General features: G+C 38.0%; 1 protein-coding gene across 1 annotated transcript in view; it reads right to left on the bottom strand.

Annotated features, from left to right (window-relative positions):
• The window catches only part of sh3bp5b (SH3-domain binding protein 5b (BTK-associated)), a 29938-nt gene that overhangs the window by 2451 nt on the left and 13552 nt on the right, over positions 1-13935 (bottom strand). The window contains exons 4-8 of the mRNA XM_033981722.2: positions 6261-6425; positions 5446-5576; positions 2915-2957; positions 1846-2065; positions 240-569 (exon numbers count right to left, since the gene is read on the bottom strand). Of these exons, the coding sequence (XP_033837613.1) occupies positions 240-569; positions 1846-2065; positions 2915-2957; positions 5446-5576; positions 6261-6425 (889 nt within the window). The remainder of the gene's footprint in view (positions 1-239; positions 570-1845; positions 2066-2914; positions 2958-5445; positions 5577-6260; positions 6426-13935) is intronic.

Here is a 13935-nt window from a genome sequence, read left to right as displayed (position 1 = left end):
AGTGCTTTGATCAACCTGGTCCATTTAGTAAACTAATATAAACCCTTCAGCTGATACAGTATTACATTACTAGCACATTGTATTCCCTTTATCACTGTTCCGGGTCTGGTTCCCTGGCCAGAGAAGATTTTATATTCTCGTGTCTGGATGGCTACATTCAAAGCTGTTTTAAATTCTATCCAGTGAAAAATAAATAATAAGTTTAAAATAAAACAAGAACTGTGGAGAAAATGTCTCACCTCTTTCCAGGTCACACTCAGGAGAGGACGCTCCACTGCACTCACTACGAGGCCCCAGCACTGGAGAGATGAGCCCGAAGTCCGAAAGAGACACTGAGCTGGGGAGGTCCAGACTGCAGGGCCGAGAGAGCGGAGCTGGGGAGGAGGCGCTACAGTCAGAGGAGGAGTCCGAGGAGGGCGAAGACACGCTGGTGAAAGGGCACGGGGACAGCAACAGGTCCTGGGGGCTGCTGCTGGGGGAGGAGCCTAGGCTGCAGGTGGAGACAGAATCCTCCTCAGAAACCATGGAGCCACTTGCACAGGGCTCGTCGTCAAAGCAGTCTGAAGTCACTACAGAGAAGGCAAGAGAAAGTTACGAATCATTTTGTGGGTCAGCTGATGGTATCCTTGCACAGCGAAATGGATCCTCACAATATTTGTGACATCACAAACTCATGAGAATCCATCTTGGCGTGCTCCCGCTGGTGCAATAAGGCCTGACATGTGACCAATCGCAGTGCAGCATTGAGGTTTGCGTGGAACCCCAAGCGAACCAAAACAAACATGGCCACGCCAACAGACATACTTTAGCCCAAAATACTCCTTTTAAAGAAAAGGACCTATTTTCTTTGTGAAAAAAGTTAGATTTTTCATTTTGTTCCGCTGTTATGACACTTCAACCAATCAGATTCCAGTAATCATCATGGCATTCCCAATTGCTTTCAGTGAGAGCCATCCCAGATTCATAATGTGTCAAACTCAATTTAGATTAACATGCATATCAATCTGGCATAAGCCAGGTTAAGATAAGGGGTCAGATGCCCAAATTTAAATGCTATATTGTATTAAAATGATACAATAGGTTAGTCAAACCATTACAAAAACAGATCTCCGTCTTATAACTGTGCATAATGCCATTATGACAGGACCTGTGCATTCAGAGGCCATCTCAGCTCTTAGCAGAGATAACCTTTACTAATGTAGTTAAACTCATTCTGAGAACAGAATACAACAGTAACAACTCTATACAGCCAGATTATAGATTAGACCAGGGGTATCCAATTTTGATTCAAGGGCCACATATTGAAAGGCAGACAAAGCAGAGGGTTGATCAAAGGCCAAACCTGGGGGTTAATGCAGTGAATAATTCACATGGGGGCATTTATCTCAGCTTAGACTGAGCCAGCAAATATTTATTCAGGCTTCATTACAACATTTGGGGTCTAAAAAGGTCCATTATTTTTCAAACTTGCAGTTAAAAATACTGTACTTTTCAAAAGCACATTTCACCAAAAAGCCTGAAGGCCACGAAAAATGGTCTTAGGGCTGTATTTGGCTCAACAATAAAATGTACCTTTTTTCTTCCCTTCCTTTTCAACAGCCCATTTTACAAACTGGCACATGCACGCATTCTACATGTAAACACTAGAAACTAGAAATTATACATGAAAAAACAAGTTTATGTTACAGAATGAAGAGGTTCTTTTGATGGAGGAGGATATACTGACAGCAACTGTGAAAAGTGCTGTTGTAGTATTTAGAAAACTATACCTATTTGCACAATATAGTTTACTTTATTGAAAAAAGTCACGTTTTCTTAAAGTACACTTGAGTCCCCCACACTTACTGGAAATGCCATCGGACTCCATCTTGAATACGGAGAGGTCGTCCCCAGAGGCGCTGTCCCCCTCAGCCCCCACCCCTCGGCCCCGGAGCCCTACGCTGGAGCTGCGCCTCCTCTCGTGGATCTCATCAGAGATCTTCTCCAGGTTCCTCAGAGCGCTCTTGTAGTTGGCTTTGGCCTGGGACAGCTTTGCCTGCCGCTCATCCACAGTCTTCTTCAGGTTCTATAACACAAACAAGAGAAGATTGAGTGGACATCTGAGTTTTTAAAGATGCTAATTTACCAAAGTGTATGAATCTCTCCCTCTTCTATTACAGAAATATGAACATCTTTTAACAGGAAAAGAGATCGACTGTTTCTTTAACCAACACTACATTATTCACACTTTAAAGAATTATGTTGAAAAAAAAGTGTTATGGTGAGGCATTGTGCCACTGCCATAGCGCCTCACTTTGCTGTGGTCCTTCGTCGTAGCCGGAACAACCACTTAAGTTTAACAATTCTACTAAATTCAATACACTTCAATTTTTGTCAACCTTCGGGGTTAAATATTTTGTGCAAGTTTTGCTTACCGTAAATATAACCTTATCCGAATGTTCCGATTTGGCAGAAAAAGAGATTAAAACTATAATGCCAAGTAATGCAGTGTTGGATTATGTGCAAACCACTTTAAAATGTGGGTCAGCAACATGCACTGGCTCTTACATATGGTTTACGTAAAACTGTACCACTGTACCATCTCACCAGCACTTTAGAGCAGAAAAACAGATATAACTCCTAGGAAGTAATTAACCAATACATAACATTTTCTGTAAACAACAAATCATTTAGTTTAGTTGAGGTCTAATCTACAGGGATTAGGATCTTTTAAACAAACAAATTATGAAATTCATGGGATTCATACATTAGTTTAGCAGTTCATATTTTCAGTTTTCTATCAAATGTTAATGCTCCTGGATATATTTGAAATACTGAATCTTGATTTTGAAGGCACCTGAAATTGGTAGGCCTATTGTTTCAAAACTATTCCACATATATAATGTAAAGCAGGTCAATTATAATGCATTCTTACCTCCAACTGCAGATAGAACTTGGCCTTCATCTCAAAGTAGGGCCTGCGGAGTAGACATAATGTCAGACCAAACATGATAAAGAGAGAGGAGAGAGAGGTGAAACAGAGGTGTCACCATGGCAACGGCAAGATGGATGATGGGGTAGAGGGAGATACAGATAAGAGGGGGTGTGATGTGGGAAGAGGAAATGAGGCACAGCAGATTAAGACAACACACACGAGCATAAATACTTTACAGCTACATAACACAGCACTAAAAAGATGTTCAAACTTGACATACCTGAAATACAAGGTTTATAAAATAAACAAATAAAAATATGCCAGTTTGCATAACTTCGGTTTGGAGAGTAAAACTGGTAATATGGTTATATGTGACATTGACTGATTAGAGTGTTCACCCACCAACCAGAAAGTCAACAGTTAGATCCTCGCTCCTCCTAAATGCATGTTGTTGTTGCGTCCTTGGGCAAAACACTTTACCCACTTTGAATTAGTAATGACTATGAAGGCTCGCCAAGTTTGTAAAACGTGATATAAGGCTATAAATTTGACCTTTTGTTTCCCCAAACATTTTTCCTGATGGGGTTAACTGGTGCCTCTAGTAAATTTGAGCTCCAAGTTTGAACAAATAAACAGCATCTATATTAAAAGGACACAGACAACAATTTTTCTTTTAAATATGCCTTAAAAGGTGCATTATGTAACTTGGGTGATAGAGGGAACTTCACCTGCCTGTCTCCATGGAGATTTTGTCTCGTCAGGAATAATGATGATAATGATGATAATGATAATGATAATAATGATAATGCTAAAGATAATAACAATAACAATAATAATAATGCCAATGTCTTAACAGTAGTAATGCTTGTTGAAGCATCTCAAAGCGCTCCACTGTAGTCACTATTCATTCACTCCACTCAGCGGTGGCTACTATTGTAATCTGGGGCAGACTGACAGAAGCAAAGCTGCCAATCTGCCCTACCATCAACACTCACGCACACACCACTTGCGTACTTGGCAAGGTGGGTGAAATGTCTTGCCTAAGATGACAAAATTTGGTCCAAGGAATCAATCCTACAGTGTTCAGGTTGGGGAACTACTGCTGTAAAAAAACAGGCCCAGAAAGTCTCAAGTTTTTTCTTCATGCAAAACAGTTCTGTAGTAACTTGATAAATAACAACTACATGACACATTTGGATCAGTTGTGTGTTATTTTATTTTTGCTTTAAGGAAATAAGTGCTGTTTTCAGTCTCTGTATTGGTTGATACTGAGTAGTAGCAAATACTTAAAGCAATAGGTATCAGAACTGAAAAAGCTGCATCCCTATTCCACAGTATGGCAGTAAACTAAATAAAAATAATCAAAAGATACCACCAGACCAAATTACAGATCAGGTCTGTGGAGAGGCCAGCCCACTCACAGTAAGAATGTATCTTTTTAAAAATATTTTTGATAAACAAAAACACTCGGAATTGAGTAAGTGCATGTTAGATAAGTTTAATACCATACTGTGGAATATTTTCATCTCCATAGAGGCGGAACCCTTATTAGAAAAACTACATAGTGCACCTTAAAGATAAATGTAATAAAATGCAGTTGCAATTGTCCACTAGTACTCCTGTGTCTGAATATTTGCATATGCTGAGGGGAAGTTTTCAAAACCATAATATTGAAAAATAGGAAGCAACACAGACTTCCCCTTTAACACCTGACTGGTTACACAGAAACGCTCTGACATTTCAGTGTAAAGAGAAGCATCACCATCACCTGGACAGTATAAAAATACATCACCATTTGCCCAACAGTGACGCAGGCACCATTAAAATGTCACATTTTAAACCTATTGAATTATTTTTCACATCATTTTCGCTGACATTTAGTTTCATTTTGATGTGGGTTTTACAGCGTCTCGTAGGCAATCCTGAATTAAACTGGAGCTGATGTGGAATCTATTGCTGAGTCATGCTGTGAATCACCACCGGACATATGCTGTTAGCCCACTCAAAACAAACAGCAGCTACAAGTTAACCAAAGATGCAAGTGAGGTTGAGAGGAAAATTATGGTTCTGACAATGGTGGAGTAGCCAAAACTATTCTAATTTTTCACTTCAGAATATAACGTTGAGTATTAAGTAGTTGGTGAAAAAGAATGGAACTATGGAACTGATGTAAACACTATGTTACACACTTAAGTTTTTGTTGTTTTTTTTTTTCTTTTTGTTTAGCACAAAGGTAAATGAAATTACCAGGTCCAGTTGGCTTTTACATGTTCAACTAATTGTTGCATTTTTTTTTTCAAACCTGGAAATTAACAATGCAATATTAACCAAAATCACAATGTATTCTAGAAGTACTTACAACTACACAGATCTGGTCTCAACATAATCTTAATGGCCCTGTGCCTGTTTCTTCTCCATGTATTTGAGCGTATTTTGTCTGCAAAGCATTTAAAATGAACTAGTTCTGTTCTTACAGTAAAAATCAGGTAGAGCGCCTTTAAACCTAGTGTTAGATGGTACAGGGTCCTTACTTGGACTTGTTGATGGTGCGTTTGAGTTTCTTCTCCAGCTGTTTCATCCGTCCAATGGCTGCTGTGTATTTGGCTGCAGTCTCTTTGTGCACCTGCTCACTTCTCGTCTTCGTGTGCTCTGCCTCCATCACCTTAACACCACATTCAAGTTCAAACACCATTTCCCAATAATAGTGGTGCAATGATTAATCAGTTAAGTGACTAGTCTAAATAATCACAGCATTTTGATAATTGTAAACTTTATCTGGATTAGACAGACATTAAAACCCATACAAAGACATTTTTTATAACAGATATAATATCAAAAAGTCAAAAAAGAATAAACAATTTCTGATTTTTTACAGAAGCCTTCATATTTCAACCTTTACTTTGTTGACAGGGTATTTTATTTCTATCACTAACACGTTATATCATGATCATGATGTTACCTTGTTTATTGAAAATGCTATACTCGCTGAAAACGGGCGCCCCTCCCCCTTCAGAGCGGCATCATAAAACAATAATTTCGCTAGTGAAACTATTGTGCATTCTGTCAGGTTTGTAAAGTTATAGTGTATTGTTTCGTATCATGCTTTTGTATATTTATGGAGAATTGCTGTGTGGAAGCATGGTTGACATAGGCTTGTGGGCTGAGAACTGCACAAAATTCTATTGTAGTGTTCGAATAGGGCCCAGGGAGATCAAGATTAGTCAAACATGCACGGATGACATAAAACCTCTTCAGGCATGTTTTTGATGAAGGAATAATTATCAAAAAAATGTTTTTGCATAATGCCCCCTCTTTAATAGTAAGACTATTTTTATTGTGTTGGTACCCTCTGCGTGGCGTGGTTGAGCATCTCCTGCCAGGCGGAATCGAACTGCCGGTTGTCCTCCTCCAGTAGCCTCTGCTCGGCTAGGGAGATGGTCTCTTTGGCGGCCCTCAGCACCTCTGTGGCCCTCTGGAAGTCCTGGGTGGATTTCTGAGCCTCCAGCTGGGCCTGCACACAAGCAAACACAAATACATTAGTCATAAGTCATAAACAATTTGGGAAAAATTACTAATTGGGATTTTTTTTGACAAACACTGGGATTACCACTTGTGATTTGTGTTTTAATAATAGGATCCTGCTCAAAGTTCATATATTAGACAGAGGTCGAGAGTTGGCAAAAAGATCTGCACAGATCTAAACTACAGGATTAGTAGTTTTTATACAGAATAAGATGGGATATTTTGTTGTTTGTGGATAAAACTAGGGTACTTGAAAAATCGACCGATTTGGGAATAAATGTCCAACTGTGATTTTTCTGACAAGCACTGCATTGCAAATATAAATCAAATTTGAATATGAGAGTTTCAATAATGGGACTCTGGTCAAAGTTCACAATCTAAACGTATCGAGAAGAATTGACAAAAAAGCCAGGATATTTTGTCACTTGTGGAGGAAATTATGGTACTTCAGTAAACGCAGTCTTTGTAATTTGCTAATTACATTCATTGAAATTGTGATTTTGATTCAATTGCGATTAATCTTGCAGAACTTGTAAAATGTTGGTGTCTGGCTATATCAAAAAAGTGTGGTCTAATAGCATCACAACAAAGTTTTCTTTTTTACCATTTCAAAGCAAATATGACAGGATTAAAAGCATGAGGTTGATTTCCGGAAATCTATTAATCCGCCTTGTTTTTAGCCCATAGCCCGGCATGGGGTCAGGTGAAACAACATGCTCAAATAGAGTACAAATAGAGCTCTTTGTGTAAACCAAAAATGTATTACATAACACAGCAGAATAAAAACGTTCAGAGGGCTTAGGTAAATGAGGCCAAGGTTGGTATGACGCACATTTTCTTTAGACTTGATAGAGCAGCAGTTATTTAAACATGATGAAAAATAATGCACAATTCTCCAAGACCAAATTGTAGTTTTGCAGTGACAGTGAAGCAAGCAGCAGCAGCAGCAGCAGCAGCAGCAGCAGCAGCAGCAGCAACAACAACAACAACCAAGCTAATATGCTGATTATCAGACAGATTATCTGTACTTGGGAAAGACAAATTCGCTCAAATAGACTACATGGGGAAAAAATAGGGTACAGGTCCTAAACAATGAACATTAGATTCAACAAGTTCAAGCTAGAGATTAAGCAATGATCAAAAGAAAGAAGTAAGGATGCAAGGAATGATCGATGTAGGAAAGGAAGTAGAACAATGTAAGTCCTAAGGAAAAAAGTAAGAAAGAACCTAGGAAGGATGCAAGGAAGGATAAAAGAAAGGAAGATACGATTCAAAGAAGGGGGGACACAAGGAAGTAAAGGAAATGAAATAAGTAGGAAGCAAAGAAGAAAAGAAAGAACAATGCAAGAAAGTAAGGAAATGTAAAGTAAAAGTAAAGAAAGGAAGATTGAAAGGGACAATTAATTCACTTGCTTATATTTTAAAGGGTGCACTGTGTAACTTTTATGGTGAAGGACCTGCCATCTTCTTGTCACCATGGAGATAGTATTGCTTTGTCTGGTATTAAAATTGCTGACCTCCAAGGGAACAAGCAAATGACACCATCACAGACCTGTGGAGACACGGGGTAGCATCTCCACAGACCTGTGGAGACGCTACCCCGTGTTTTGTTAAGATGTTTTGTTTTTTTTCCCCAGGCACAGATCTCCATAGAGACAAGCAGGTGGCAGACTTTCCCATCAGAAAAATTAGTCCACCTTTAATAGACATACATTCCATCTTACATAACGTATAGCCGTGGTGGAGGACTGATTATGAAAGCCCCTCTTCATAATATAGCAGCATTAGCTTAGTGCATTTCACTGCGGGCCTATAAAAAGCACAATAATAAAAGAGGTTTCTGCTGCAAGGAGGCGTCCTATTGAAGTGAATGAGGGCGTGTGCAAATACAGGACAAAGACTAGAGCCACTACTGAAGCTGCATTCAGATTTCAGCCTGGTATTAGACGAGCGCTGGTCCATGGATGCTAAAGTACAAAGAGAGATCTTTCCTTAAATCTTGGCACAAGCTGACGGATCAAAAATATGAGGTATTTTTAGAATGGGCTTAAGCAGTGTCCCAATTCTTCTGCAAGTGGCTTCAATGCAATAAAATACATTTTAAAAACTTGGGAGGACGAATTTGGTTTATGAATAATTTTAATAAATAATTAAGATTATCACTTGGCGATTTTGTATAGTTAAGAAGTAATTTGTACAGATGTATTGTACAAGTTGCTCTTAAGGTAGAAATGAGACCTGTCAGTGTCTGCATTGAATAATAACATGTTTTATCATGTGAGAATCAGGAAGTGCACTGTTAGCATGCTAGTTGTTAGCACTATTGTGGCAGCAAAACTCCAGTATTAGTAGTATTAGTATTACTAGTAGTAGGAGGAGGAGGAGTAGTAGTACTAGTACTAGTAGTAGTAGCAGAAGTAAGCCTATGGTAGTCTAACATCTTTCTAAGAAATAAATTTGCCACAACATACACAAAACAAAGATACAATATTTGAGCATAATTGACCTACAAGCATGAATTTTGAGAGATCATGCAAATTATTATTATTTTTTTTTTACAAAATAAGCAATAATTGTCACAAAAGGCATACAGATACGTGTTGTTATTGTGAAAATGATCACATTGACCCAATAGTATATATTGTGCCTCATTTTGTTTTTATTTTCATGTTGTTTTGAGCCATATGAGCTACCATACGATTCCATTTTCCACACATACTGCACCAAATAGACAGTCAAAAACATATGAGGTCACCTTTACGTTCAGAGAAGGTTTCACGCAGCAGACATATTCCATATCCAAGCACAGCTCCTGTTTAGAGCTGGCTCCTGCAGACATCAGCACATGTTTGGTGTAATGTGATTATCTATGGTTTGCCTAAACAAGCCTGGCCTTGTTATCGTCATGTGACCCTCTGCTGCTGCATGTTTTAGTCTGATGACACTTATTTACCTACATACATGACGTTATACACAAGGGTCAGGGAGAAGCCAGTTTTCGCAAACCAAGTTACAGATGCTAGCATTTCCTTCACACATTTGCACAATTTAGCATAGTCGGCAACACATACACAGACCAATTAAATGTAATATGCTATCAACTAGTTATAGTCTTTAAATGTGTTAAATATATGAGTGTAAACACCACATTTAAGTGCTAAAAAGCCTGAGCAAGGAAAACATCGAGGATAACTGATTTCATTGTAATACTGATATGTGTTCTGATTACACTGATACAGTAGTTTGTGGTTTTCTAAAAATAAATGTCGTGAAACTAAAACAAAAGGCAAAATAAAGTTTAAATTGACAACATTTTTAACAGTTTCTGGCTGGTAAAACAATGAATAATGAAAGTCGAGCTAATGACTAACATGACAGACACAAAGTGCTCAAATTGGGGAAGACACCACCTCATTACACCTCAGTCACGCTGATAAGACGCTGGAGTTTTTCAGCGTAAACGTGCCAAATATTGCCAACAATTCTCCCACTTTGTAAATGTCACTTAAAGCAGCGAGCAGTGAGCATCATATAAGGTGGTGTAACAAATTGCTAAATTACTTGTTTTAATTTGATATTTATTTAATTTTAATGTATTATTTTGATATTTATTTAATTTTAATTTATTCATTTGATGTTTATTTAATTTAATTTTTTTATTTGATATTTAATTAATTTCATTATATCATTTATTTTATTTTTTCTTCTTTATGGGGTGGCATGATAGAAAATAATTGAGAAGCACTGCTTTAAACTATCTGCTAACAAAGCTAACCTACTTAATGCTACTCCTCTGCTGTTTGAACCTTGCAAACTCATTAGCCTAGTTATGTGAATCTGGCTTCTAATAGGACATGAGAGATAATGTATTCCTCTTAAAGTTAGTTTAAGTACTCAAGAATTTTAGACAGAGTGCTGTTATAGTGGAAAAGTGCAGAGGCAGGAGGAGGAGGGAGCATGTGGAGGCTGTGAGCACAGGAACGTGACAGTAGAAAAAGCGGAGTGGTTGACGGTGGTCAGGTACAGGGCTGGATCAGAGCCACGTGAGACAAACACAGCAGGAGTTACTATAGAGAATAAAGAGGTTTCACGCCCAGATAAGATGACATAGCTATTTTGAAATAACCTTGTTGACATAAACAATTGCAAAGAGGGGTGGTGGACGGTGGTCAGATACAGCGCTGGATCAGAGCCATGTGAGACAGAGACAAACACAGCAGGAGTTTACTATGAAGTAAAAAGATTTCACACCCAGATAAGATGACATAGCTAATATGAAATAACCATGTTGACGTAAACAACTGCAAACCCTTTTTAACGTGCGACGGTTTGTTGGAAAAAAAGCGAACATTGTAAACATGTCCTCCAATCCCATTGCTTTCAGTCAGCTGGAGGATGCCTTGGACCCGGAAGCCAGAAATGTGTCTTTTCGAGCAGACCAATGAACAGGAAAAAAGCAAATATACATGTATCTAGTACATATACTTGTTTTTTCTAAGCGAGAAAAGGAGTGAGATGAAGAAAACTTACCACCCCTGTCTTCTAGTGGAACATTGGCTAGCTCAAATGCTTTGTTTTAGCATCCTGTTCAATTGAACAGAAAAAAAAAATAAAATTCTATTCATGGAAACAGCAATCGAAAGGTCACTGACAATAAATTAGATACACGGTGTTAATATAAGTTCACTAGTCTGTTGTCAAACCTTAGTTGGATAGAAATGAGATCCTTTTAAAGTAGTGGTTCATGTTGGCTATTCTAAGCTAAATGCTAAAATTACTAAATGCTAATGCAAATGTTTTTATTTATTCATTTTACTTGAAAGAACAACATAATTATATCAGTTGGCTGTAATAAATAGGAACATGTAAAAAAAATGCTAATGCTATTTTAGACACTATTGTTCCAACTTATTCCTTTTTGAAAACTACAACCTATTAGCCTATAACAGGCCTATTCAAAGAAAATTCTGTTCTGATATCACTATGAAAAGATTGCAAATAAGATATATTTTCAGTGATACTAGATTAGCTATTATTAGAGCTATACAGCATAAAAAGAGTCCAAATGCTTACATTGTGGATTTAAACTGGTCTATAAAGATCCTCAGCTGTTTGCCTTGCCTCTGGCCTAGTTTAGAGCCGTGCTATAATCTGCTACAAACACAACATATTATTCCAAATCCCAGGAGTCTACCCCCTCCAGTTTAACCAACAGATTTTAGAAATTTTCAGTCCAGCACATGCAACAATTTACTCTTGTCCTTTTGCCCCAATTTGATTATCTTTCTCTATCCGTTTCCATCTGATCCCTTATTCTCAACATCCTCTCTCCATCTGTTTCCTCATATCTCCATCTACATCCCATAATATGCTATCTTTCTGCCTCTTACCCAGTCCCGTGCTTTAACCACTGCAGCGGTGTATGAAACTTTCAAGGTCCTAGGGGAGAGAAAGTTCAGAACAGCGTTGCAGTTTGGCTTGTACAGCACTTTTAATTATTTACAACAAGCGCCTTTAGAGAAACATGCCCCCATCGTGTTAGCAGAAAAAAATGACTGTAGTTATAGCACAACACAGTATGGGCCTTTTGAAGTTCTTTGGTTGGGGAAATTGATAAATGGGTTTAATTTCTATAAGGGCATGGTAGAGGATGCATAGACTCCCTGATGCAGTTTCAAGGAGGCTTAAAACCGCTAAGATAAGATATTAAAAACACAGTTAATATTTTAAAAAGAAGACAAAATGGATTCCCTAAATACAAGATGCGCAATCGCAATAAAGACAGTTGGAGCTTTTTCATGACCAGAATAGGTTACGATACTGGACCAGAGGACTGGTTTCGGTTCAGGGAAAAAAGGCCTAAACATGTCTATCAGCTTCTGTTAGTGAAAGCATAGGTCCACTGAAGGAGGACACAGAATTCAGCATACAATAAGAATATATTTTTGTCAATGATATTTGTCTTGTCACCACTTGAAATTCTTGTATTTTACAAAAATCACACTTTATAAAACAACTGGGATTTACCAACTGTATGCGACTGTCCACCACTTACACTGTCCACCAATTATGTGTGAGTGAAACAAATCACAAAAACTCAAAAGTAATATTAGAATTTATAGAATGCAGGTCATGGTTTGCCAGTGCTTTGGTTCTATAGATTTATCTATAGATATTTTTTTTTCCATCCTTTTACATTAAACCAGCTGTAAATGTAAAACTGTGCCAAAGAGACAAACCAGCAGACTCTGCAAACTTTTCCTTTATGAGCCCACAAGACCTGATTCTAACAATTTACAAGGAAATGTCATTAATGTGACACATTCACAACATGTTTACATAGTAGGCTCCAGAGATCTCAAGAAAAAGGAGAACCAATGGAGAATGTTCCACATACTGTCTATTAATATGAGAATATAATTTAAGAGTTTATGTCTTCATCACATTGATGTTTACTGCTGTTGTGGTTATGAACAGGAATCTTTGAGACAGAGTTGGAGCTAATATTGCTTGTACTTGCTTCCTTATGTTTGGAAGAACAAGATATTTTGTAGGATGAGAACCATCCTATTAAAAAGAGGAAACTTTTCTGGTGAAGGGTCAGCGACCTGCTAGTCTCCAGAGACAGGTTACCACTTTGCCCAGAATGTTCTACAGCAGGGGTGTCAAACACATTTTCACCGAGGGCCACATCAGCAAAATGGCTGCTCTCAAAGGGCCAGATGTAAAATAATTAACAAGTTAAAAAATTTGTTATTTAACTATTTCCATGTTTATTACTTATTCAAGTTACAAATGTTGTATATGCATTTTCCTAGATGTAAAAATATGGCTGTGTAACTGTGCATCTCCTGATAAAAGGACATTTTAAGACCATCATACCTTTTTAATTTACCCTGTCGAGGGCCACATAAAATGATGTGGAGGGCCACATTTGGACCACGGGCCTTGAGTTTGACACATGTTTCTACAGTATACCATTAAACTTGTATATCTTACATAATTAATGTGTATATTCCAGGCATAGCAATAAAATCTCCATAGAAACAAGGAGGTGGTGGATCCTCCCCCAGAAAAGTAACAGAGTGCACCTTTAACTTAGCATTTTGACCATACAAATGGTCAAAATTCATCATGAGGCTAGCGCAAACGCCATATAATCAATCTCTAATCTCCAAATCTCCATCTTTTCAGTCACAAAAGGCTTCAATGTCTGACTGCCAAACACTAGCTTCCACTGGAGATAAACTACAAACATCAGCCATTTTTAATGTTGGAACAGACTCAATCACGTTTATGCAACATTCCTCAAAAAAACAAGCCAATAATAATGAAAAATAGCATTTGCCAAAGAGTGATTGAATTAGGTAATAAATTATTGGAGCGAAAGGTCACAGATGGCATCCACTTTGTTTCTGAGTCTGGTCCAAGAGACAAAACCAGCTGAATGTCCAGACTGGAGGAACACAGCAGGGGACAAGTTTCTATCAACAAACAAG

This window comes from Periophthalmus magnuspinnatus, chromosome 16, assembly GCF_009829125.3.
Source record: "Periophthalmus magnuspinnatus isolate fPerMag1 chromosome 16, fPerMag1.2.pri, whole genome shotgun sequence".
Classification (NCBI taxonomy): domain Eukaryota; kingdom Metazoa; phylum Chordata; class Actinopteri; order Gobiiformes; family Gobiidae; genus Periophthalmus; species Periophthalmus magnuspinnatus.
This window is presented reverse-complemented; position numbering and strand designations above follow the sequence as displayed.